Source organism: Coturnix japonica, chromosome 5 (genome assembly GCF_054131305.1).
Source record: "Coturnix japonica strain WE chromosome 5, WE-NBRP24, whole genome shotgun sequence".
NCBI lineage: Eukaryota > Metazoa > Chordata > Aves > Galliformes > Phasianidae > Coturnix > Coturnix japonica.
In genome coordinates, this window is record NC_140667.1 from 21,591,051 (window position 1) to 21,615,919 (window position 24,869).

Below are 24,869 nucleotides of genomic sequence, written 5' to 3' on the forward strand. Positions count from 1 at the left end.
CAGGTTAGTAAAATTTCCCAAATCGCATCAAATCCTGTGTTCCTCTAGTACAGATTCATAGGGTAATAATGACATGCTGCTACTAGTGTGCATATTTTAACCTAAAATGTACCATTAATTAAATTTATTTCCCTAAAAAAATTTCCATTTAATTGGTTGGAGGTTGAAAATTGTGGTTTCAGTTATTGACTCTTAATTTTAATGGTTGTAATTCTTATGTAGCTGTATGTATCAGAATGCTATTTAAACAACCAGGCCTCCTGCTTTTAAGATTTAAAGTGACCATTCAAATCATCTTCACCACTGTTCTGTTACAGTAATGTAGCATATATGTATTTCATGACATAGGGATATGAGATAGCAGTGGGTACACCAAGGGCATCTAAAATGGGAAATGAAAGGGAGGCATTCAGAATGCAAGGATACCTGCCTTAATGTCAGATAACACCAAAACTTTTAGTTAAAAAAAAAAAAAAAAAAAAAAAAAAAAAAAAAAGAAAGAAAATTAAAAAATCTTAAAAATAAAAATTGCCGAAGATGTAAAATCTTACTTCATATGAAATCACAGGTGGGAAAATATGAGAGTGCATAGGCAATCTTGCCTATTGAAATCCAACCAAAATATTGTCAGTGATGCTTCTGCTCAGTCACAGGGACTCACTGTACTGCAGTTTGACTCCACACTGAAATGGGGTTTAGAAATGAGATTTGTATGGGTGGAAGTACAGCTGTAGTCTTGAAATGGGCTGGTTTGAGGTGGAGGTACAGTCTGAGCTTCATGGTCTGGGCGTAGGCCTGATTCTTTGAGTCGCCCAGCTTTGTGATGGGGAGGGTTTGCATCTGTGGTGGCGACTGCATTTCCTTGGTCTTCTGGATGTTTTGGATCAGCCTTCTTTTTGTAAAAGCTATTTAGCTGCGTTCTAGTGCACAGTACAATTGGTTTTTATCAGGTGGTATTTATCAGAGTAATTATGTATACTGTATTCTATAATGGTGGGCTTTACTTCATGACTTCTCTTTCTGTTACGCTTGTGTAGAACTGAAACTTTTGGAATAGAGACCTACATCCTTGTCCAAAGAAAAACCGTTCTTGTGTTGAAGAAATTCCATATAAGTAGACTATATGTCACTATACTGCTGACATATTCCTTACCTATACGAGGTAGAAAGTAACACAAAGCTATAAGGTACTGGTGGTGGCTGTAAACTGATGACAAGTAAAAAGCAGGCGGATAGTGATGGATTTGCTTGGTGTCCATGAGGGCTTCTTTTCCAAATGTAGTTAATATTAAGAAGTTTTCATGTATACCAATGTCATTCTCTGGAATTTTCAGAGTTCTCTGGCTGTACAAAGAAGTACAACAATAGTTCTGTGTGGGTCATAATGTTCTTCAGCTGTATGATATTTTAGTGGTCTATAAGCTGTGAAAGCCGAAAAGGGAAGAAAAAAAATCTTAGCTATACTGTGTTGATTAACAGTCTCTGTCTGGTGTTTGGGTTAAGAATGAGAAGTAGCAGTGAGGTTTGAAATAATCTGCTTGAACTTGCTTTTTTGTTTGGCTTCACACTCTAGCTAGTTAGCTGGATCCCCTTAGGAAACGTGGTAAGACCACTTTCCATTATTGAGAGAGCAGAAATATAAGGGCTGCTCTAAAAGTAATGCCTCCTATTTTATTATATTAGGCCACAACTTCAGAGGTTGATGTTGGTGTTATGGCAGGAGAGGTTGAACCTTACCACTAATATTTTGTTTTGTTGCCAAGTAACAGATGGCAGCAGAGGAGCAGCCTGACAAAATGGCATCTGACATGGAGGTGTGTATGAACCAAAGGTGTGCCACTGAATCCCTCTGTGTGGAAAAAATGGCACCCACTGACATCCACTGATGCTGAATATTCATGGAGACCAAAGAGTGGATGTGAGTACAGTGAAAGTTAGACTGTGTGGGCAACATTTTTCTAGCAATGTGAAACAGTGGGTCATCTCCACTGGTCCAGATTTTTACAGGTGGTATTCAGGCTCTCTTGTTTATTGCTGGTGAAAATGCATAGCTAGTGGTGGTGACTATGTTGAAAAGCACTGTTCTGCAGCTGGAAATTTTCTCTATCAAATAGTTTTACTGTACTCTTTGTATCTGTTGTAGTTTCCATGGAAATAAACAGGAGGAGTTACTTGCAGAGAGACCTATATGTCTTGACTTATCTGCATGAAGTGTCCATTTCGTATTGAGCAGCTGATCCTGATCTTTGATCAGGAATCGGTATTTGGGCCCACAACACTGTTTACAGGTGGATCATCATTAAGTGACAATGTGTGCACAAATATCTGGCCCAGCTTTTTTCTTCTACGCCCTTGTCTGATTCCTGATTATTCCAACTATGTCTGGACAGCTGGAGAAGACTGGGTTGCTATTAGCAATGGCTAGAAGTCCTTGAGTACTTAGACAAATAATAGAAAATTTTAAAATGAATTATTATTTTATTTTTTTTTTAACACTGAAGAGCTACAAAATCATATAACACAATAAGAAATTTTAATGGGAAAGACTGACTGGATCCCATTCTTCTTAAAAATGTGAAGGGTCATTGGTGTAATTTTTGTGAAATACTTTAATACTTGTCACTCTGTTGTTTTCTGTTTGTTTTTTAATGGAGAAAGATCAACATTATATCCAGAATGTTTCCAAAACTAAAACATTGCATTTCCTTTTCGTGGAAGTCCATTGGATTTTGTTTCACTCCATTTAAATTACATCACTCTTGACACCACACTATTCAAATGCTCTTCATTTGCTTGGTGAAAATAAATGTTCTTTGCTATTTGGAACTGGACAGACCTGGTATCTAGGAAAGGGATGGCTGTACCAATTTGTTCAACTTTTGTTGGACACGCCTCTGTGTACAACTCATGAATATGCACTCTCGGGAGCTAGATATATTTTTGATTGATATTCCTGAGTGTGTGTGAAAATGAATGTCCTGTTTGTCCTATGTAGTGGATGGTTTCAGACCTTTCTTATGGTATGAAGCAAAATTTTCTAAAAAGAAGAAATAGATTATCAGAGGGTGTTATTAATTATGCTAACTTCTTAAGAGGGCAGGAGAAATAAGAGGTATTTTATCTTTTATATATAGTTTAGCTTGATGCAATGAGTCAAGGCCATTTGCCTAGGTGCCCTGTAATGTCAACTAAAATGTAGAAATAAGTAAAATATATTAATATTAGTCTTGCTTTAGGAGAAATGGCAAATTTTCTCCCTCTAGCTATACTCGGGGAAGGACCTTGGGAGTGTACAAAACTGGTCTAAATGCTGGAAAATAAAAGGGCTGCTTGGCAATAAGTTGCTTTCATAGCTGAAACTTCAAAAAGGTGGAGGGAAATAGGACAAACTCATCAGCTGTTTCCTTCCAAGTCAAAATAAATGACAGGTACCAAGGTCATGAAACATTCTGAGACAATCAGAATCCACGGAATTTTTAGACTTGCATAGCACTTCTCCCAGCTGAGATGAGTTCCTTTCCATTCCTCCACTAATAACTCATTCAGGAAGACTAATGCCTTTGTACTAGGAGAATCATGCCCTGCTTATTAATTGTAGAATTATACTGAAAATCTGGCAAAAGAATGTAGTCACTAAATGAAGCACTGTTAATTGATCAGGTCTCCTAAATCTTCTGTTGGTCAGTCTATCAGTAGGAAAAATAAGTTTTGTCTTTTGTCATCATATGGTTGCATGGATCACGTACAAAGTATGTGTAGTATGTTTCCATTTCTTGACAGCAGAAGTGCCTGTACCTCCCTTATGTGACCTACTCTATACAATATCATTATGACCATGAATTAGTGCAGTATTTATCAAACTTTCTGGATCCTTAATATCCTTTATGATTCATCTTTCCTCCTCTTATCTTCTTGAATTCTTCACTCTTTCTAAGGTAGCAAATGTCCATAGTCACTGCATGGAAACCCACTTTGTTTCCCAGGAAGAACTGCCGTGTGGCCAGCAAGCAACAAGGGTATTTTTACCTACTGGCTACCCAAGATACTTGCAGTGGCTTCACAGTCCCCCAGTGTCAAAAACCAGCTACTGAAACTTTATTTCTTTCCAATGCTCTGAAGGTCTTCAGGTTTGTCTGGAGCCCAGTTTGTGAAATACTTCTTTAGCAAAAATGGAATTTCTACTTTTGTGTGTACTGATGAATTTCCTAGCCACGCAGTTTTAGAAGGTGGCAGAAACTAGGTTTGTTGCACCTGGGTGTGGTAAAGGTCTGCTCATGGTAGTAGAGGATCTATGTAGTTTCATGACAGTGCAAACTCCATATAATCATCTCAGTTAGCTACCTTTCTCTCATGTTCCTCTTCAAACACATTTTTTCTTGTTAAACAACATGGGTGATGGAGATATTGATGTTGGCATATTTGCTTTCAATTTAAAGGGGGGAAAAAGTAAAAATTCTCCCATATGCTGTGTGTGTTGTTACAGTTCTCCTGATGGGGTAGTTCAGGGTTGGCTGGTCTTTTCTTGAAAGTTGAAGAAGAGTGTACTGGCAAACTCTGTAAATGCGGTATGCTGGTTCTTTAAATAGGGGTCTGAAGACAGGCACACTACCTGTGTTACAGTATTCCCTGTATTTCTGTCAGTTCCTCAGTGTGAGCAGTAGGATGCTGTTGGCTCAAAGTCACAGGGAAGGGTCCTCAAAGAGGAGGGGTGCTCACCCCGACCTGTCACAGCTGCTGCCTCACTGTCCCGCACCCACCACAGTGTTTCCTATGGGGATGTCCTGTTGTGTTTGGAACAGGGAAGTGCTGGGGAGATGGGGAAAAAAGCAAAGGTCCGGGGTGTTTGAGACTGAGAGTGAGGAAGAGGTGAAGAGTCAACCATGCTAGGCTGTACTTCCTATTCCTGTCACAGCCACTGTTTGACCTGCTCACATCTCTGTCCCTCAGCGTAACCTACCTATCACGGTGGTCACTCTCAGCTGCAGTTATTATTAAGGATGTGACTTTCACATACCACCAGATGCCTTACAAATTACTCATTTACAAGCAAGTAAATGAGTATTTGTTGCTCCCCCTGTCCCTCCAGATGGAAAAAAAAAAGGCATGCTGGGGACCTGTCAGGAGGGGCCCGTGGAGCTCCTGTCCCTGCACCTCAGGAATTAGGGTGATGTGAAGTGTCTGGGAAGAAGCAACCACCCCTTTCCATAGTCTTTGGCCCTGCTGCTGCCCTTGCAGCGTTCAGAAGGGTCCATTGGTGGTATTTGCTGTGAGGCTTTTCTTCTTAGAAACTAAGAAGATAGAAGATAAACAGCAATCACACAGCTAAAGTTAGCTTGCTAGTTAGAGCAGCAAAGGCATGTATTTCAGATTTCTGTAATAGGCAGGTAAAACACAAGAGAGAATTCTCCGGAAGGAAATTCTCCTTGTGCACCTACAGCTGCATTTTAAAAGCAAGTCCAAGTTACAAAACCCTTCTGTCAGAGGAGCCATTTTGACACAGGCCATTTTATTGCCCTTTGGTTCTCTACTGTTGGTGATGGCCCACCAGTATTAACTGATGGATAACTACTGATTTCACTGGTGTAAGTTAAGCTTCATTGTATCTTACAGAAATTTGTACAGATCAGGGTCTTTACTCCAAAAAACAAATGCAGTGAACGCTGGTGGTAGTGTTATCTTTTGATACAGGTTCACTTATCACGGGAAAATGTGACCCCCTTGTATGACAGACACCTCGCACCAAAGCCCTGTGTCAGCAGCTCAGTTGTGAATTAGGAAATTAGGAATAAGCAAGTGTGAGACATTATTTTTAGGAGTCAATTTGACCCTGTTGGAGGAATGTGGCTGCACTTGGACATGCAAATAGCGTGATATGACTTGGTGAAATTCAGTGCTGCTGTGGTGCTTCCTGGCAAACTCAGTTATGTGTGATACAGGGCATTGTAGTGGTTTGTAAGTGTGTGGCATGGATTCATTTTAAGGCCCTGCTGACCTCAATGAGTAAGTGACTCCGTTGAACATGGCAGTGTATTTCTATGCTCAAAGCTGAATGTCTGTGCAAGTCTCATGTTGAATTAGGCTTGGAAATGTGAATGATGTCTACTGAAGAACAGAGTGGAGAAGTGGAGGAAGGTGAGGGAAATCCTTTGTGAGGACAGCTGCTCTGCTCCTGTACAGTGGCACCTGGCCCAGGAGAAGATGGGAGCACTTAGTACATAGCACTGTGGCAGCCACTCATGTCTAGGTGTGTGAAGTGGTAATGGTCAAATGTATCGCACCGGAGTCAGCTCAGGAAGGAAAGAGTGCATGCATCAGTGAAGTGGGATGGGTGCATGGTCACAGTGTGATTCCCCATTTTCATTCATGTTTGTTACTGTGCAGTAAGATGTAGGGTAAATGAATATAGATGCAAATATTCTCATGGGAATTGCATATGTAGGCTTTTAAGATTTACCACTAGACATGTAAACAGGACAACAATTGCCATAGAGAGCTAATGCCAGTTTCTGCATGTGTGTGCAGGGCACAGAATTTCTGGGGAAAAAAATGGGTAAAGTGAACACTGCACAGCTCCTATAAGCTCCTAAAACTTTTCCATTAAGTCTCAATATCTCAGGAACCCTTATGTCTACAAAGATAGAATTGGCAGTGCCTAGGTAGCTGAGGGAATGTTTCTTTGTACGTACATGGCACATATCTGCACATATGCATGGATGCATTTTGGAGCCCCTCATAAACAGGTAAAGGAATATAGAAGGGGGAAAAATATAAATTGAAGCATTTTTATTCTTTTCCTTTTTTTTTTTCCTTTCTTTTTTTTTTTTTTTTTCTTCATTTCTTCTGCTGTTGCAAATGGTAGTTTCTGAAAGCACTGTGTTTTGTCCGGACAAAATGAGGACTTAACAGGTGTTTGCTTTAGAAACTTTACCTTAAGAGGGTCCTGGTGCAAGGTGGTTGTGCTTTTATATTGCTTGGAGTGTTTCGTGCTGCTCGCACACAAGAAGGAGGATCAGATATCCTCAGTAGGTAGCAATGACACATAGTGTTCCCCTTTACCCATGCAGGCCGAAGTCCATAGATGCCCTGTAATTTCACATGGCCCATATAAAGAAGGGCATTTGTTGCTAATTTAAAAGCATGCAGAAAGGTAAATGCAGCAACTGTTTTTTCCTTAGATTTCACATAGGATGCTCTCCTTTAATTATTCTCCTATTTTATAGGTAGCCTATTTGTTTGCATGTAGAATTCCTTTGTTGCAAATTACAGAACCAGAGGTCTGATCCTGCTATAAGGGCAATTAATGGCATGTTTCCTATTTATTTCAGAAAGCAGGAGCAGACCACAACTTAACATGTGACAGGTAAAATCTGCTCCTTTGGAAGGAGGCTGCCTGTTGCTTTTAGGCCCCCGATTCCTGTTTCCTTACTCTACTGGGAAAAAAGATGGGCACAAATTATGCATCTTAGAAGGACGATGGGGTTTGTTTATAAATATAAATATTTTCTTTAACATTGCTGAACCCAAAATATAAAAGGTTGGGCCAGTGAATGAAAGTGAAACTGTTTGAGAGCAAAAGTGAAACCAACAGGCAACTTTCACTGCCCAGGCTGAGTGAAATGCAGAGAAGTAAATCCTAAAAAAGTGATGCCCAACTGTAAATTTGTATTTTAAAAATTTATTTACTTTTATTAGTGTAAAAAAGTGTTGCTAGTGATCTAGATAAAGATTTCCCCTCCGGTATAGGTGTTTTTCTTGATGGTTATCTCCTTAAAAAGGCAGAAGTGATAAGAATTGACTTCTTTTTTCTTTATGGTGTTAAGGGGCACCCCCTTGTGTCACCCCTTCATGTCACCCCCTCTTCCTTCTTCATGTCTTGATTCCAAGCTTTGAGTCATTTACACAAGTATGCTGATAGGAGCATGCATCAGAGCTGCAGGAAGCTCACCTTGCTTTGCAAAAATGAGTGCCTATAACCTGCACGTTTCTGGAGGAGGAGAAAAAAATACAGCTGTAAAAATATATGAAAATGATGGTAGATTATGTATAACCTGTAAAATACTAAAAAAAGAGCAAAAGAGCATAGCAAATGTGAGAAAGAGATACTCACTTCTTCCTGCTTGGTCTGATAGGATCAGCAGGAGAGAAATGTACAGAAAAGTGGGAAAAGAGCAAATGCAGCAACAGCAAAGGGTAAGAAAAAAAAGAAAAAGAAAAAGCAGAAAGCATGGGGTGTCACAGAGAAAAAGAGAACGTGGAGGAAATGTATGGTTTGGGTATGTTAACCTCGTGTAAAGTGCTTTCTCAGTTCACTTTTGTCAATGTCTTGGGAACTAGGTGGAAAAGCACATGTGGCAACAGTCTGCTAGGATCTAGTTAGTATGAGGAGGGGAAAATATATGGGATAATAAGAGTAAAAGATGGAGGAAAAGGTTTCAACATGGGCAGATCTTTTTTTTTCACCTTAAGATTAAAAAGAAAAGCAGTTTACTCACAAATACTACACTGCACCATTGAGGTTTTCTGACCATGGTTTTCATTGATAATGTTTGTTCAATGGCAAACTGAAACAAAGGATTTTGGGAGAATTTAGTATGTTATGAATTTATACTCATTATCTTACCTCTTTGTTTGTTTTTTTCTCTTATGTTTCAAAAAGGTGCAGAGGCAGAAAAGGGTGTAAAAGTGGTGTATTAGCAGTGATTTTAGCTGGTAGCCTTCTCACAGGTTAAGGGGGGAGATAGAAGCCTCCAGCCTGCAGGTCTGTGTAAGTTCTGCATGATAACAAATAAGGACAGTGTAACACAAATCCCATAAAAATGGGTAGAGCAAACACAGTGATTCTCTGGGAAGGTATTCAACTTTTAAAACAGAGGAGGGAAAAGTTGCTCTGGGAAAGAGTATCTCAGGATTTTGTCCCTCATATAAATGCCTAAATATATATATATATGTATATATATAATAAAATTTAAAAAAAAACACCAGATCTCCATATATGTAAAAATAAGTGATATTTCTTTCTTTTTCAATATAAGGTCAAGCGATTTGCAGACTAAGTGATGCAAATGAGATGCAGCATGCAGCAGTACACAGGCCTCTGAGAACTCAGGAACTGGTTTGGAGGCTCTGGAAGTCGTGCAGAACATGCAGGGGGGTGATTTTTAATATGTCTACCTGACTTACAAAAACAGATTTGATGGCCTCAGTTAGAACGTAACAGGAGCTTTTAAAATGCTTTTCAGCCCAAGAGATGCAGAATCTTGTGAGGGTCAGATAGTTTGAATGATCTGAAATGGGCCTAAACACTGAAATAATTGTAATGTATTTTCTCTTATGTTGCAAGGAATGTGGCACAACCTCTGCTTCGGACAGGAGGACGTCCGTCCCAGGAGAAAGAGCATCAGTTCTCAGGTAACGTGCTGCTACTTGTGGGTTTTCACATGGAGAGAAAAGAACTTTTTTATTAGGACTAAATAGTGTCCGATCCTTTGGCCTTTTCGGTTCTGTCGTTCATTGGTGATATTTCACAGAAGGTGAAAGATTCCTGTTTTATTTTGGGAGAGGTGAAGAGGCCGAGTGTTGTGAGGTAGGGAAGCAAATATGAAGCCCTCCTGAAGCCTGGTCGGTTGTGTGAGAACAGCAGTACAGATACAGTCATACGGGGTTTTCCCATTAAAACATGCAAATGATAGGATGTTACAGAAAGGCAGATGTACTTGTTAGCTGGGGTGTGTGTTTCAGTTCACCTTGTATTAAAATACAGAGTAAATTTGAAGTGGATGCTGTAGTTTGTGGTTGGCCAAAGACAGGGCTAAAAAAAAAGAAATTGTTCTTTCTAATTGTTTGTGGCTTATTTCTTTTGTGTGTTGGTAAATATATTTGATGCGGTAGCAATTAAAAATATTCTGTTTTGATTAAATGGAAGGACAGATACTCGTTTTTAAAGCATGCTGGTTAATTAAACAAGAGTTAGTAGATGGCATAAAGCTATGGGCAGGATGCTTTCTGATGATATGCAGTTCCTCGAGGTGAAATTAGTCACTAAGCAAAATTTTCTGATGAGGAAAGAGGCGATATTTTGAAGATATTGTATACTTTGTGTGAACTTCTTATACACCGATAGAGAGAGCAGCTGTGTTAAAGTGTTGGACGTTGTGTTGCGTACGGTACCTGGCTTGTTCTGTCTGGTTTGGATTCCTTATTCAACTCTGATAATTTAGACAAGAGAGAAACGTAAATTCCATTTAGCAAATTGGGTGTTTGTAGCATTGAAAAAAAGAGAGAGATTAAAAATGGTTTGAAGTCTCTAAAATCTATAATGCTGTTCTGTAGCCCTTTTGAAAGGGGGAAAAAAATATCAAAACAACCAAATTTTCACTACCAAAATAATATACAATATCTAAAACTAATATAAATTGCTGTTAGGAGAGCTTTGAAATAAAGAATCCGTTCAAACAGAAAGACAGGGCTTTGCAGTATTTTTCTTCCCAAATTCTCCTTCCTTTTTGGAAAGGAAAATTGGAAGATTTCTTCCAAATATCAAATGAATAAACAAATACAATTGGAATGAAACGTTACGCTTGATATCTGGTGAAATTAGTTCTCTTCTAAGTATTTAGTTTTTTAACTGCAAGTGCTCCGGAACAGTTTATATCTCAAAGTTTGTGGGCAGGAAATGTTTCAGCATTTTTGCTCATACCTGAGGAATCCATTTTAGAAGCCCATTTTTCTCTGTTTGCAAAATACATTTTTATTAGATCTACGTATTTGGGTTAAGACTTACTTAAAATTACTTAATTAGGTTACACTGAAATTCTAAGTGATTTAAAGGGAAGGATTATGGTAATATGACAAAACATAACACTATTTTCATTGAAATCCTGAAATAAAGCCCTTTTAACATGCCAATTTTTAAAATCTATAAATTTGGGGTGTTAAAATAGTGCAAAATAGAAAAAGGCCGAACTTGTAGTGAAATATATAATCCTGTACCAGTGCAGGGATTTTGGAGCTATGTCTGGAATATGGGAGGAGGTCATTGACATCTCTGGTTTGTTTTGGAGTGTTTCTCTCACTGTATCGTCCTCCTTAAGTCTTTGCTGTATGTATGTAAAATACTTTAAAAATGTTTGTGGTTGTTTGGTAGGGAGAAAATGCAGAGAAAGGGGTAACAGTGTAAGTGCGTTGAGCCGGATGGAATCGGTTGTGTTTCCCAAGGAAATGGTGAAAAATATACCCAAGTAAAAAATGCTACAACGAGGGATAAATTGGAAATAATTGTGTTTATGCCATTTGGAATAGCGTGGCTGCGAATTATCACTAAAAACCTCCTGTAAGTCTCGGAAACAGGACAGCAGAAAAAAGCCTTTCCAATTGTGCTTTCCCTGGGTAAAGTTGTTGGCTCGTGGGCTGTTTTCGGGGGCAAGACGTTAAAAAATGCACTTAAAAAAAAGGAGCTGTGTTTGTGGTTCTATTATCTATTTTTTGGTTTTGATATTATTATTTTTTTAGTGATTTTTTTTGTTTTTTAAGGAAAGGAAAAATCTGTGCGTGCTTCTTTGCTCTGTTTTGTTTATGGTCTAAGGCAAATAATGAATTTGTAGAGATTTATATTTTTTATTAAAGCGGTATTTATGCCAAAAGCCCAGCAGTGAGCTTCCTTTAGTCAGTGTCTGAATTTTGGAGACGTAGCAGAATGTTTCTGGCTATTTGCGTTTGTTGCAAGGCTGGAGCAGGAGGCAGCTCTGTGTAGTCTGTCAGGCAGCACACGTCTGAACATGTTACAGTTTGTAGCACTACAAATTAGAGCCGTTGGAGTTGTATTGCCGTACGGGGCTCACTTAAAAAATGCTCGCAGCCGGGTGGGTGTGCAGGACAGGGCTGAGCACACCGGGCTGGGGCCGGGGTTGGTGACCCCGAGGCCGTGCCGGTGGGGTGCTGCTGGGAGGGGGCCTGCCGTCCCCTTCGCTGGGCCACCTCGGAGCTGGGTGAGGGATGAACGGGTGATTTTTAGCTGGCAGTGGGCTGTTTGCGTGCTCGTACCTGGTGCTTGGTGTAAGGCAGGAGCTGGGAAGTGCTGCACATGTGAAAGGTGCGTGTGCTGGGCACCTGTATGGAGCGTGTGGGAAGGGGGAGAGGGCAGGACAGCAAGAGGGAGGGTCGCGCTGCTCTCGCTGTAGGAAAACACAGCGATCCTGGTAACTTTGTTGCAAAGTTTTGGAGGGGCTCGCCTGGCTACTTCCGAGTTAATTCATTCAGTGGTATCAGTGTTGTGGAAACAGTTAAGAGCAAGGCAAAAGAAGCGGAGGAGGATTTGTCACCGGCTGTTCTCTAACCGGGGGCAGCGGGCAAGTCACGGAGCCCGGAGCGGCCCGCACTCAGCGGCCGGGCTGGGAGCCGAGCCGAGGGCAGGAGCACAGCCCGGCCGACAGCGGGGCCGGGCCGGGCCGCTCGGAGCAGGGACTGCGGGCCGCACCGCACCGGGCCGAGCCTCCAGGGCCCGCAGGGAGCGCGGCTCGAGCCCGGCGGCCCGACGCGGCCCGACCGAAAGGGAAGCGGGGTCGTGGGCCGGCGAGGGGCCGGCGGCCGCGGGGCCACCCCGGTGCCGCAGAGGGTTAACGCGGGCGGCGGCGGGCAGCTGGGAGTTGTAGGCGCCGCGGCATGCCGGGAGCTGTCGTAAACGCCGCCGCCGCGCCCCGCCACCGCCATGGCGGCAGCCTCGGTGCTGCCGGGCCCAGGCCCGTTGTACGGGGAGCGGCGGGGTTACGCTCCTGCGGTCGGATCGGATCGGAACGGGACGGGCCTGGCCGGGGTGGCGGGTCGCCTCGGTGCTCGCAGGTCAGCGGAGGGGGAGCGGCTTCTCTGTGCTGCTCGGGCCTTGCTCGGGGGCTGCCCGGCTCTCGACGAGGCTGTGCTGGGGGCGGCGGGGGGATGGATCCGCGAAGCTGGCAGGACTCGGCAGTAAGGGTGTTTGGTACGAGGACGAGCTGAGGAGGGAAGCAGCTTGTAAATAACCGGAGTTATGGAGTGAGGAAATTCTGCAGCGCTAAGCTGGGAGACGGCATGAACGGAGGGGAGGTTTGGAACATCCGTGTGCCAACGAGATGAAGTAAAGCTAAGATTAATGAGATTTGTTGATGCAAATAGAAGGCAGTGGTGATCTCTTCAAGTAGAGCTTCCCGGCTTGGCAGAGAATTAGGGGACAGAGCAGTAGGCAGCAGGATGGCAGCATGCTGCTGGTGTGGGGGGGCTTAGAAGGTACATGAGTAAAAAGGCCATGCTTTGGAACGTGCTACAGGAGGGCCTCCATTGGCTGTGCAAAGTACTGATGTCAGAGTGCATGGCTGACTGAGACCTTATCTGCGGCCCAGCTGATCACCCGCACTCAGATAAATGGTTCTGAACAGATGCAGAATAGGGCTGTGGATGTGAAGAGGAATGAGGAGTCTGCTTGCTGGGAGACAGAAAAGTTGGAAGCTGTGTGGTTTTATGTATGGGAAGAAAGGAACTTGCCAGCTTAAGATTAGCATAAGCAAGATGGAAAAAAGTGAACATGGTTCACTGGAAATGGTAAGAAAAGTTCTCACTGTTGTCTTGTAAATGCTCTGGAGAGATCTCAAATGGGCAAGAAAACTAAATTTCTTTTAAAATAAAGCTCGAAGAATTTGGAAGAGAAGATCAGTGTGTGGTTCTGCAGAGTAGAGGGCAGTTTGGCTCAGGAATCCTGAATGTCCTACCTATTAGTTCAGTGCTCTCGTGACCCAGCAAAATGGACTATGAGTACTTCTACAGTGAGCCCATTTTGATACGGCTGCTATCATCATGATTTCCTTTTCCATTATTCAAGTTTTTATTTCTCTGGGACAGAGAAGCAGAGTATTTCAATTACATTCACTACCAGATGCATCTCATGTGTACGTTCGGCGTTGTGTTAACAGAAAGGAAGCTGTGTTCTTTGCCTTGCTCACTTCAACGTGTGAAGTTTCTGTACGTTTCCACCCTTATATGTTGAATAACCATCGAGGTGTACTCACACAGCTCTGCAGGACTTTCTGTCCCTGGATGTGCAATTCGTAGAAGTCCTCAGGGAACAATTTTTAGGAAAATATTTAAATGAAAAACTTGAAGTCATCTAGGGCAAGGCAATATTGCATTCCTGAATGTATGTACTATCAGCTCCCTTGGGATGTTACCTGAGACCTTAACGTCTTTCTTCTGCTTTTATTTTTAGAGTCTGTAGTTTTTACATACCACACTTAGCGCAGCACCGAAAAATTAAGGGAAGAACCTTGAACCTGAAGAATGTTGCTCTTCAGACCAAGGCTGCCATGGTCCAGGCAGACATTTTAGATTCTTACCTGGCACCATTGCTATCTGGGGAATCTCCACAACACAGGAAATTAAACGATCATTGCTCAGCCATTCTTTTTCATTTTATCTTTTAGTCCACAACTGTTCCAGATAATTTAGAGAGAGAAGAGTTTTATGGAGGTAACATCCCATTCAGTGGTCAGTAGAAAACGAAGTGATCGAATCTCTCTCTTCATCAACGCATGCGTTAAGTGCTTCCAGTGGCTCTTTTTCTAGTTGCTGAAACCGAGAAGTGAATGGATTATAGGGATTAAACTTCTTTCATTCCCCTAGAGGTGAGCAAGTCATGTGAAAATGAAAGGCTTATTTGGTAGGAGACAGTATGAAAGACTGGGAATACAAATATATATATATATTATCTCTGAATGGCTTCTTGCACACTTTGTCTCTAATAGATGGTAGTATGTGAGCTGCAGACAGAAACTTGAGGCTCACAGGGCAGAAATGTGACTGTGTATTGAATCTGTGAGTATGGAATAAAACGTGCTCGATCATTATTGAAACAGGATTCCTGAAACATTTTTCTTTTATCATAAGTTTGAATTTTCTGAAGAAAAATATACCCATTCTTAGCATATGCTTTCTCTTTTTCTTCTCTTGACCTTTTTGAATTAGAAGGAAGTTGTTGTCTTTCCCACTGTAGCTCTGGGAACAAGGGCTACAGCAAAGGAAGATTTTCTGACTTGATGTGTTCAGGTCATCCTACAAGGCATTCCCACTGCAGAAGGAGGCACTTCCACTGGTGTCACCAATTACTGTCATCCTCTTGTGCTGATGTTTGAAGAGGGATAGTGTTTCATGCCTCCCAAATTGGTGGTCTTCTGCATGGGAGCATTATTAGGGTGTCTGTTGTCTTTTATGTAGTTTACTTCCTCGTGTTTGAAGATGGAAAAAGCAGTCAAAGGAGAGGAAATGATAGGCTAGCTCCCTTGGAAGAGCCTCTCCTAGGAAAAAATAGCTCAGAACCCCTAAAATGATCATACAGTTGGTACAAAAGCTGCTGAATGTTGTTGTTATAGCAGCATCTACAGGAATAGAAATAGCAAGAGGAGAAAAGGAAGGCTGGCATTCCCTCACTCTCTCTCCAACTTGTGAAAATTTTAGGAAGGAAATCTGCATATTTTGGAGCTTCGTTTTCTGCAGTGCCTTCTTATGCAGAAGCTTACCTAGAAGTTTAATCAAGCTATCTCATTAGATAAAAATGCTGTTTGTACTTGTTTCAGTGAGGTGGTGGCCATTTCTGTCTCAAGTGCTTCTGTGGAAGGATTTCAAATGATTGCCACCGTTCTTAACTGCTGTATTCAGGGAGATAACAGCTTGATTTAAACCGTGAAGGTGTAATGAGTTTTGCTCTCCTACCATCATGAAGAAAGAAGCACTCAGAGAGGACTAACTTAGCTGGTTTGAGCTGGGCAGTGATCTGCTACCATAAATTCTCCAACACTGTATTGCCCTTTGGTGCTTCAGTTACAGTCCATGAATGGAAGACTGGATCACATGGATGTCTTTTCAGCATCTGAAGCAGAGGTTGAGGCTGCCAAGTTGCCTGCTTGGGATGCTGGTGAGAGGACCTTCTCCTGTTCGTGCCCCTGCTTTTTTTTTTTTTTTTCTTAAGTTCTCTTAAGAACTTGCAACAGATTTTCTCTTAACTTCTGTCCCTACTAGTGCAGTAGTTAACTCTATGCCAAGGCACTGGCAGTAGTCAATACAGAAAACCTCCTGGAAATACCAGGTTCTGTTGGGGCACCAGAACCACCCAACATGTGAATGTTTGAGGAGGCACTGAAGGAACAAGGACTTTTCCAAAGGATGTGACGACAATGCTACTCCACTGGAATATGGAAGAAGGGAAGTAGTTATGTGGAAGAAATGAAGTGCTGTGTGATCCCTGTCCCATGGATAAGATTCAACTGTTGCTAGACAGAGTCTGTCAGTGACAGCAGTTGGATTGGGTGGAGGGCTTGGGCACAGTTTCACACTCAAGTACGCTCCACAAAAGGATTCGGTGAAAGGTGGATGAGTGTGTAATACAGGGTGGTGGGTGAAAAGAGGTCACAGATGAGGAGAAAAAAGTTTCTTATCCAACAAAGTCCATCATCTGGGTCTGAAAGTGACTTCATCGTGCAAGTGGCATGAGGGACACACATTTCCGAACTTTGTTCATTTTATATGGACAAATATCTGTATCTCTTATCTACGGTTACGAAACTAGATAGCAGAGATATCAAGGATTAAACAATGAGAACACCGTATTTTGTTTCTACAGATGATATTTTCAGCTCAAAATCAATACATTTCAATGGGCTGTAGGATTGAGAAAGGTTAATCTTCTATTGCTGCAGCCCATACTGTGTCTCTTTACTGAAGACGTTCTGTGCTTGGATTTCTACATCATGCACGACTATTAGGGTTGTTTTGAAGAAATACTTGCTTGATTTTCAGCACTGCTGGTGATTGAAAAAACAAACCTCAAAACCTTCATACGTATGTTTTGCTCACAGCTTTTTCCAGTTTTGCATGAGTGGGTGGGAAGAAGTCAAAAATCCCTACATAAAGTACTAGAAGGTTATAGTGCTGTTAATATTGTTTCCTATTCTATGTTAGAGAAATGGAGTGGACCTATTCATAAAGATCAGTGTATACCTGTGTGATGTGAAAATTACAAGCTGTAGACTTGACTAGTTAATATGCAAACAACTGTCTTGCTTTCATTTCTGTTCAGCTTCCATTGCTACATTTATCTGGCGTGATTAGTTGTTGAGAAATATGGGACTTTAATCCCTGAAGCATGAGGTGTGCAGATGATGCCTCCATTTCTTTGAAGAAACAAGAAGAGAGGTGCAATTGTAGCACAGTGTGGTAACCTAAGAAGCCTCGATGATTTAGTTTGAAAGATTTGTGTTTCAGGCTTGTTTTACAGGTTCCTTCTAGTAGAAACTATGGTCAGAGGTGTGCAAATGCAAGGTTAGAGAAATGTTCAGATCAGAAATTGTGCCTGTTTTGCAGGTACAGTTGCTTTCAGGAAGGGGAGGGAATACTGAGTTTCTGAGTTCCTTTTGCATGAGCTCTGTAAAAGGGACGGAGGAGGTACCTAAGAAAAGTCTCAGGATTGGGAATCCCAAGCAAGATAGCTTGCTTCAACCTGGAGCTGGGATCCATATGTGAAATGTCCTGAGATATTTATTGACCTGTCCGACTGGTTCATGTAAAGAGTTTTTCACTTAACCAGGCTGGTCAGAACCCATTCTTATATACTCTTCTGCATTATACACTGAGGCAGGGTGTCTAATTTGGAGCTTTGAATTTGGGCAAAGAAACAGTGCAGCGCTCAGCAGTGCAACAGCCGGGCCCCATACTGAATCTGGCCTTGCTGCAGTGTGTGTGAGTAATGGTAACAGAGTCATAAGAACAGAATGACTGTACGGGGGAGAGATCTGCACTTGACTTGCTAAGGTGAAAAACATATTTGTAAAGGGATTCAATTAGTGCTGGGTACAAGAATGCCACTTAGTGAAACAAGCGACTGTACCTCTTTTTCAGTGGCAGAGAAAAGTGACACATCCCGGATAACCAGCAGTCCCCGTTCCTATTCTCGGTGTCCCTGCAGAGCTGATGGCACTGCGGGCTGGGTTAGTCAGAGCCGAGCAAGGGGTGAATGCCAGCCCTAGTGCGCTGTGCTGTATGGCCACCTGGCTGTGTGCCCAGCCTGCCAGTGCAGGGGATCCTGGCTGTGGGGTCTACAGAGAGGGGCCCTCAGTACTAGAGGAGCAGGGCAGGAGGCAGTGAACACATGTGAGGGGCTGCAGCGTGATCTCACCGAGATGTGGGGCTGCCTAGGAGGTACCTGCGTGGCAGCAAGATCATAGGGGATCTTGAAAATAACAATTGAATGTCCCTAATGGTTGGCTGTGCCATCTTTTCTTCATTCTGGTTTATTTCTCCTTTTTTTGCCCTCTTTAGATTTCTCCCTGTCTATAGCTCAGCCTCCTCATTTTTGTTTGCTGTTTTACTCACACATGTACTTACCCCCTTAGCTTTCTTAACTTCTTTGTTATCTCTCTTGTGATCTGCCACACAGTTGGGCCACCTTCCATGTGATGGAGCAATGCAGCTAAGCTGTATGTTGCCTTATGCTTGCAACACTGCAACCCCGAGGAAGATTGCATCTGCAGAGATCTGCCTTCATGCTTGGACTGATAAGCGACGCTGGGGAAGCATCTTGGCAAGGTATTCTCATACATGTGTGTGCATGTCGCTGTGTGAGTGTGTTCAAAATGTCCGTCAGCTCCATCAGCTCAGCTGAATGGAGGCTCCTTCAGGCTCGGCAGCAGATGAGGGAAGTGAAAGCAGGGCTGCAGAGCTTGGGGAAGAGCTGAGCGCACCCTCAGAAGGGGGAGATGCCTGTTCCTGGGGATGTATGATGACCTTAAGCCAGAGATCCAAACCCCCTCTCCTGACCTTTGTTTAATTCTTTCCCTTCCAGTGAGTCCCGCTCCCTGCCTGTGACTCATCCTTGTCTAAATGCAGCCTGCGAGCTCTCGGAGGACTGCCTTTCTCTCTGAGCAGAGCAACATAAAAAATAGCAACGCTGTTGAATAACCAGTATTATTTTTTAAACGCAATTTTTTTTGAGGACCGCCTTGCTGTATTTGTGCTTTTCTGTCAAGAGATTTATTGGTTCCCCGAGAGAACAGTGGAGCAGGTTCTGTCGTGACCGACAACAAGATGGTTGTTCAGGCACGGGCTCAGGGGCAGTGCAGTAGCGGTGCCGTGGGCAATAGATGTTAAAATAGGAGGTGGTGGGCTCTGACAAAGGCCAGAAAATCTTAGCCCCCACATACTTTCTTCCCCATTTCTGACCCACTTGTACCTGGCAGCATCCCTCTGGAAAATGCAGTGGCCATTATGTGGACATGCAGCTGTTCAGCAGGCTGCCCAGTCTCCTCCTTTCAGCTCGTGCCTATGCTGTGCTGCCCAATGGGCCGTGATTCTCCATGGTGACCCCGACTGTCCAGTTATCTTCCAACCCTCACCTGAGCTCTGGTTCTGCCTGTAACTGGGAGCAGATCTCTTTCGTAGTCACATTGGTTTCTCTTTCCAGATGCTGCTGCAGTATCCTGTCTCCTCATCGCATCGCCCTCTGGAAGACAGAAGTGATGATCAGCGGCGTGGTGTTGTCCTGCAGGCAGTTGAAGAACCACTTTGACAGCTAACAGGAGGACAACTATGCAGTGTAATCACAGCCTGTCTGTGCTCTTTCTGACAATGTACAGTAGCACCCTATTCCCAGTGAGGGGATGCTGTAACCTCCCTCAGATGATCTGTATTCTTCTCTGTTACTGTAACCAAGCTGTTCCTTTACCACAGCCACGCATTCCTGCAGAAATACCAAGGATTCCCTGTGCAGATTAAGTAAGGTTTACAAACTCAGGAACTTCAAAAGGGAGAATGAATTAATTGCAGATCATTTGCACTATGGCTGATACAGTTAGCAGAAGGGCTAACTTGGTATGTGTGGGTCTGCTGTGGGAGAGAAGGAAACCTGGGAACAATCTGTCTCCTGTTAGACCTGCTGTAAGTGCTAAGGGTGTATTGCCAAACTTAGCCATAAAGCTGCAGGTTAGGCAGCAGGACGGGGCTTGCCCCGGTTCCCACTGTAGCTGCATGGAAGCTGTGCCTTGGATCCCACGGGGTTTTAATCCCACTGCAGACTATGGCTGTTCAGAAGGTCACAAACGCAGACCTTTGTTTTCTATTGATTATATGGTTTTGAGTGGAAGAATTGCTGTGTATCTATTTATTTTTATATTCACATATGTATTTATTTCTTTAATAAATCAGTGAAACGAATCAACCTTTGTTTCTGTCCAGTTCCTTTGGGTTTGATTCCCTTTGCGCTCAGTGACCCATCCATGTCCCTCATCGTGGGAGTGCTCGAACCGCGCCACGGCCGTGTTGTGGACAGCGCAGCACTGGGAACGAATGGTGCCCGGCTCCGATAAGCGATCCCTGCCCTACGGGAATCACAGAATGACCCGGGTTGGAAGGGACCTCAAGGATCATGTAGTTCCAACCCCCCTGCCTGGCAGGGCCACCAAACATACACCTTTACTAGATCAGGTTGCCCAGGGCCATGTCCAACCTGGTCTTGAACACCTCCAAGGACGGGGCATCCACAGCCTCCCTGGGCAGCCTGTTCCAGGGCCTAACCACTCTCCTAGTGAAGAACTTCCCCCTAACATCCAACCAAAATCTTCCCTCTTTTAACTTAAAATCATTTCCCCGTGTCCTGCTATTGTCGGCCCTTTCGAAGAGTTTACTCCCCCCCTGGGAGTAAGTTCCCTTCAGGTACTGAAAGGCTGCAATGAGGTCACCCCGCAACCTTCTCCAGGCTGAACAAACCCAGCTCCCTCAGCCTGTCCTCATAGGGGAGGAGCACGTTGGGGTGTCGCGGGGCGATAAGGGGTAGATACGCTGCCCCCCCTACACACACACACACACAGCGCGGGGGCGGACGTGGGGGCAGGGAGAGCCCGGGGACGAGCTCGGGCCCGAGGCGGGGCTACGGCATTTTATGAATGGGCTCATATGACGTCAAGAGGGGCGGGAGCAGAGGTTCCTCTCTCCTCCAATCCCGCGGCGTCTTCGGACCGCAGGGCCAACCGGAGCGCGCCCGCCGCGTGACGGCCATCTCCCGTGGCCAATGGCGGTAGCGCAGCGGTGCCGACCACGTGGGGCGCAGGCCGCAAGTAGTACGGGGGCGTGTGGCCGCGCGCTCCCTCCCCCTCCCTTCCGGCCGCGCGAGCCGAGGGGGGGCGGTGCCGGCCGCGTTGCCGGGTTACCGCGTGATTGACGGCCCCTTCGGCCAATAGCGGCGCGGCGGGGGCGGGAGCGGCTGCGGCTTCGGGCCGGCGGTGGCCGGGAGGGCTCATTCCCGTCGCGGCCGCCTCCGCGGGCAGCATGCTGGCTCCCGCCGCGCTGCCGGCCGCCGGCCTGCTCTACTGGGTGGGTGCGTTGTGCGTCCTGTACGCCGCGGTGCTGGGCGCCTTCCGCCTGTGGAGCGGGATGCGCGTCTGGGTGCTGGGCGGCGGCCGCGCCGTGGGACCCCAACTGGGAGCGTGGGCAGGTGGGTGTTCGGCACGGGGGGGTCCGCGTTCTGCCCGTCCGTGCGTGGGGGGGCGGCTCGGGCACGGCTGCGAGGGGCAGCGCGGGGCCTCGGCGGGGCGGCTGGTGCGCTCGGGGCTGCCCCGGGGTACTCTCACTCTCCGCCCACCCCGGCTCCGAAGCTCCTTTGAGCCAAGGGTTGCGGGTCTCTTGGAGTCCGACCGATGGTTTCCTGCCGGTGCTCCGGTGCTGGTCAGGCAGCGCGGTTTCGGGCCGGGGGTGCTGCGAGGAGCCGGCGCGGCTGGAGCGCGTGGGGCAGCTCCTGTGCTTGGAGCTGGAAGGGGCTGCGCTTACAGCTCGTGTCTGTGTGCCTCTTCTGAGCCACTACGAGGAGTTGCGGTGAAGTTGTGTGCCGCAGCACAGCGGCTCGGATCGAGGGGAGGCTGGTGTAAGGTTTGTGCTGCCGGTGTGAGGAACTGCAAGCGGCGCGTCTCACGCGGAGTCCTTAGGAAGGCCTTGGAATAAACTTTCTTAGTGCCTGAAAGGGGAGCAGGCGGGCTGCAGGTTCCGGAGCGCTGTGGGCCCGCAGCCGTGTGGCCTAACTGTAAGTAGCCAAGACCCACGCCTTCCTTCTACACAGGGAAAAGTGGAGTGCTGGTTAGAAGTGAGGTTGGGAAAGGCCCCCAGCTCATCTCTCTGCCGTGGGCTTCGTGAGGCATTGCGCTGTGCCAGCCCTGTGCCTTTGTGAGGCACGTTGCGTGTAGCTTCATGCTGCAGCCCAGACTGTTCCCCAGCCACATCTTCGAGCAGAGCCCTATGAGAGCGTTCTTTGTTAGTGATACACCCGGCTGATGGCTGCTAGAAACTCTTTCTTTGTCACAATCCCGATCTCTGAGCATGGCAGAAGTCACGCTGGCACAGCTCAGTCCCCGCTGCTGTTAACGCCCCTCAGGAGCTCAGTGGGGATCACTCAACCCTTCCTGCCCTCCGACCCTTCTGTGCTTTTGGGACCGATTTATGAGTTTGTTCTTTGTTTTCTGAGCGGACTTGTGGTTGCATCCATACAATTGGCTGTGTGCTGTGCCTGGTTGCTGGTGCTTAGGGGGAGGGGATGTGAAGAGGAGGAGCTACGTGAGCCGCTATTGTACTCGGGGAAAACGAAGTTTGTGCTGTTTTAAATAGCAACCATAGTTACAAAAGGGTCATTTCTCCACTGTGACACGTATGTTTGAAGGTCTGTGTGAGGCTTTTCTTGTTTCCTCTCCCCTCCGTAGCTCACACTGGCTTGGTTTTGGCTTCTGCATAGCGACCTGGGCTGGGTGGATGTTGTGTCAGTATGAGATCTCTGGGTGCACCTTGTGAGAATATGCTGAACTCTGGGTCAGCTGCTCCACAGCTTTAATTTGCCTCATAAATAGATGGCAGAAGCTAAGAATAGCATCTTCCTTCTTTGGAAAACAGTTTAGTTAAATAAGCCTCAATAGGAGAGTGGTGCCAGGGAGTCACTCTGGTGGATACACAGCATGATGAGGCCATCACCCTGCCCTGCTCCAGATGGGCAGATCTGGAGGCAGAGCTGGATTGATGTAAGTCCTCAGTTTTATGAGTTCAGAATACTCCAGCACTTGAAGCTGGAGTGATCATTGATGCTCTAAGACTTCTAAAATCTTGGTCATGTCAATTACTTCATCATTTTCCTCTCTCAAAATAGCAAAGAGGAAATTTAACTGGAAGACAGGTTTGTTTCAGTGTGGCTCTGAGCACCCTGATCTAGCTGTAAGTGTCCCTGTTCATTGCAGGACAGTTGGGTTAAGTGGCCTTTAGGGGTTCCTTCCCACTCAAATGATTCTGTGGTTCTGAAGCCCTGGTTTTCTTTCAGGCTTCGTGATTCCTTAGGACAACACGCTCTTCTTCCCCACTGCCTTTAGTACAAATGAGTACAAAATAACAAGCAGGCATTTCATGATTGCAAAATATCTGATAGCAATGACGCTTTCTCATGTGGTGAATGCAGCTGTACAGTTGTACTGGGGCCAACAAATGTTTGCAAAGATGAGCTTGCCTTAATTAAGCTTCTTGGAGATTATTCACTGGTGTGCAAAAATAACCAAATGTGGGCAACTTGCTCTAGATTTCTTAAAGGAGTATCTGTAAAAGGTCATTAATCAGAATGGTGCACTCAGCTGCCTCCAACTTTCTGTAGTTTGCTTTTAGCCAAAACTCCTACACTCAGCACTGACCCATTCTTTTCCTGCATAACTGCTGAGCAGTAACTTCCTTCATCGGCAGCATGGATGGGTGAGCGCTCTGCCTGCTCTTCCTTCTCCTTAACATAGACCAGGCTTTGATTATCATAGTCTGACATCTGAAAATAGTGACTTCTGGGGGATGACTAAGGAAAATGTGGAAGACAGATGCGACTGGGTACCCGAGCAGTGAAGTAGATACCAGTGTCTTAACAGTCAGGTTTAAGAGCCAAGACATACCAGGTGATTCCCAAGCTCTGGTTGACGAGTAAGCAGGGCTAATAGCTAGCTCTAAAAAGACCTCAACTATCATCTTATTATCATCTCTAATACAGTGAGATGCCTGTGGGAAGACAAAGTGACATGGTGGATGCTGTGCTTGTCAGGAGTTTGAGTTTGATTCTATGTATGGTTATTTACTTCTTGTAGTCCCTGGAAACTGTGTACTCTAAAACAAACCCCGATCCTTATGAAGCTATCAGGACAGCCATCGTGAAATTAGTTTAGTGATAATTGAAGAGGTCTATGTGGAGGATGTTGGCTGTAGTCCTGACTGGAGTGCTCACCAGGCACCAACTCGTTGGTACCTTTTGAACAGCTTTTGCAAGCACTGTCAAGCATTTCTCAAGCTCCTTAGCATTAAATGAAATGAAGTTCTGTTACTGGAAGGGTGTTTTTCTTTGTTCTGTAAAGGCAAATTTAAATCACTGTTGCACAAACGAGTGCAATCGTGCTTTGCAGGCATTTGGCACTGCGCAATGGTAGTTGACAGACCACATCGTAAATCGCTGCTGCAGATGAAAGCAGCCAGTCCAGTACTGTGCGTGGGAAGAGGGTGTAGGCAGTGGGGAAATGAGGAGGGATTCAGCCCTCTGTTAGCACTGCTCTCTGCAGGGTGGGAGAGGGGGGGGCTCTGACAACTCTTGGTTTTCCTGCACCTGAGTGCATGGCTGCTGTGGGCTGAGCTCTGTGGCAGTTTTCAGTTCTGTCATTCTATGGCAGAAGCCTTTGCTCAGGGATCTGTCATCTTCAGCTCTTTGAATCTGTGGCAATATTATTATTATTTTTTAATGCTTATGATTCTGGACCCTGTGTAAACACTCCTATCCTAGTTGAGATAAAGCATGGCACTTGTCAAGCCAAAAAGTAATG

At 44.9% G+C, this 24,869-nt stretch overlaps 2 protein-coding genes across 3 annotated transcripts in view; both read left to right on the forward strand.

Moving 5' to 3' along the window:
* The window catches only part of LOC146760714 (uncharacterized), a 59,807-nt gene extending 39,590 nt beyond the window's left edge, over positions 1-20,217 (forward strand). The window contains exons 4-6 of the mRNA XM_085549814.1: positions 9,341-9,408; positions 18,446-18,594; positions 19,469-20,217. Coding sequence (XP_085405940.1) covers positions 9,341-9,408; positions 18,446-18,594; positions 19,469-19,580 — 329 coding nt within the window. The 3' untranslated portion in view covers positions 19,581-20,217. The remainder of the gene's footprint in view (positions 1-9,340; positions 9,409-18,445; positions 18,595-19,468) is intronic.
* Positions 20,218-21,297: 1,080 nt separating this feature from the next.
* Positions 21,298-24,869, forward strand: part of HSD17B12 (hydroxysteroid 17-beta dehydrogenase 12) — a 70,151-nt gene continuing 66,579 nt past the window's right edge. The window contains exon 1 of one of the 2 annotated variants that reach the window (XM_015864491.2): positions 21,298-21,493. In XM_015864491.2, coding sequence (XP_015719977.2) covers positions 21,328-21,493 — 166 coding nt within the window. In that variant the 5' untranslated portion in view covers positions 21,298-21,327. Of the gene's footprint in view, positions 21,494-21,760; positions 22,076-24,869 lie in introns of those variants that run through there. The other variant, XM_085550235.1, reaches the window with a different exon arrangement.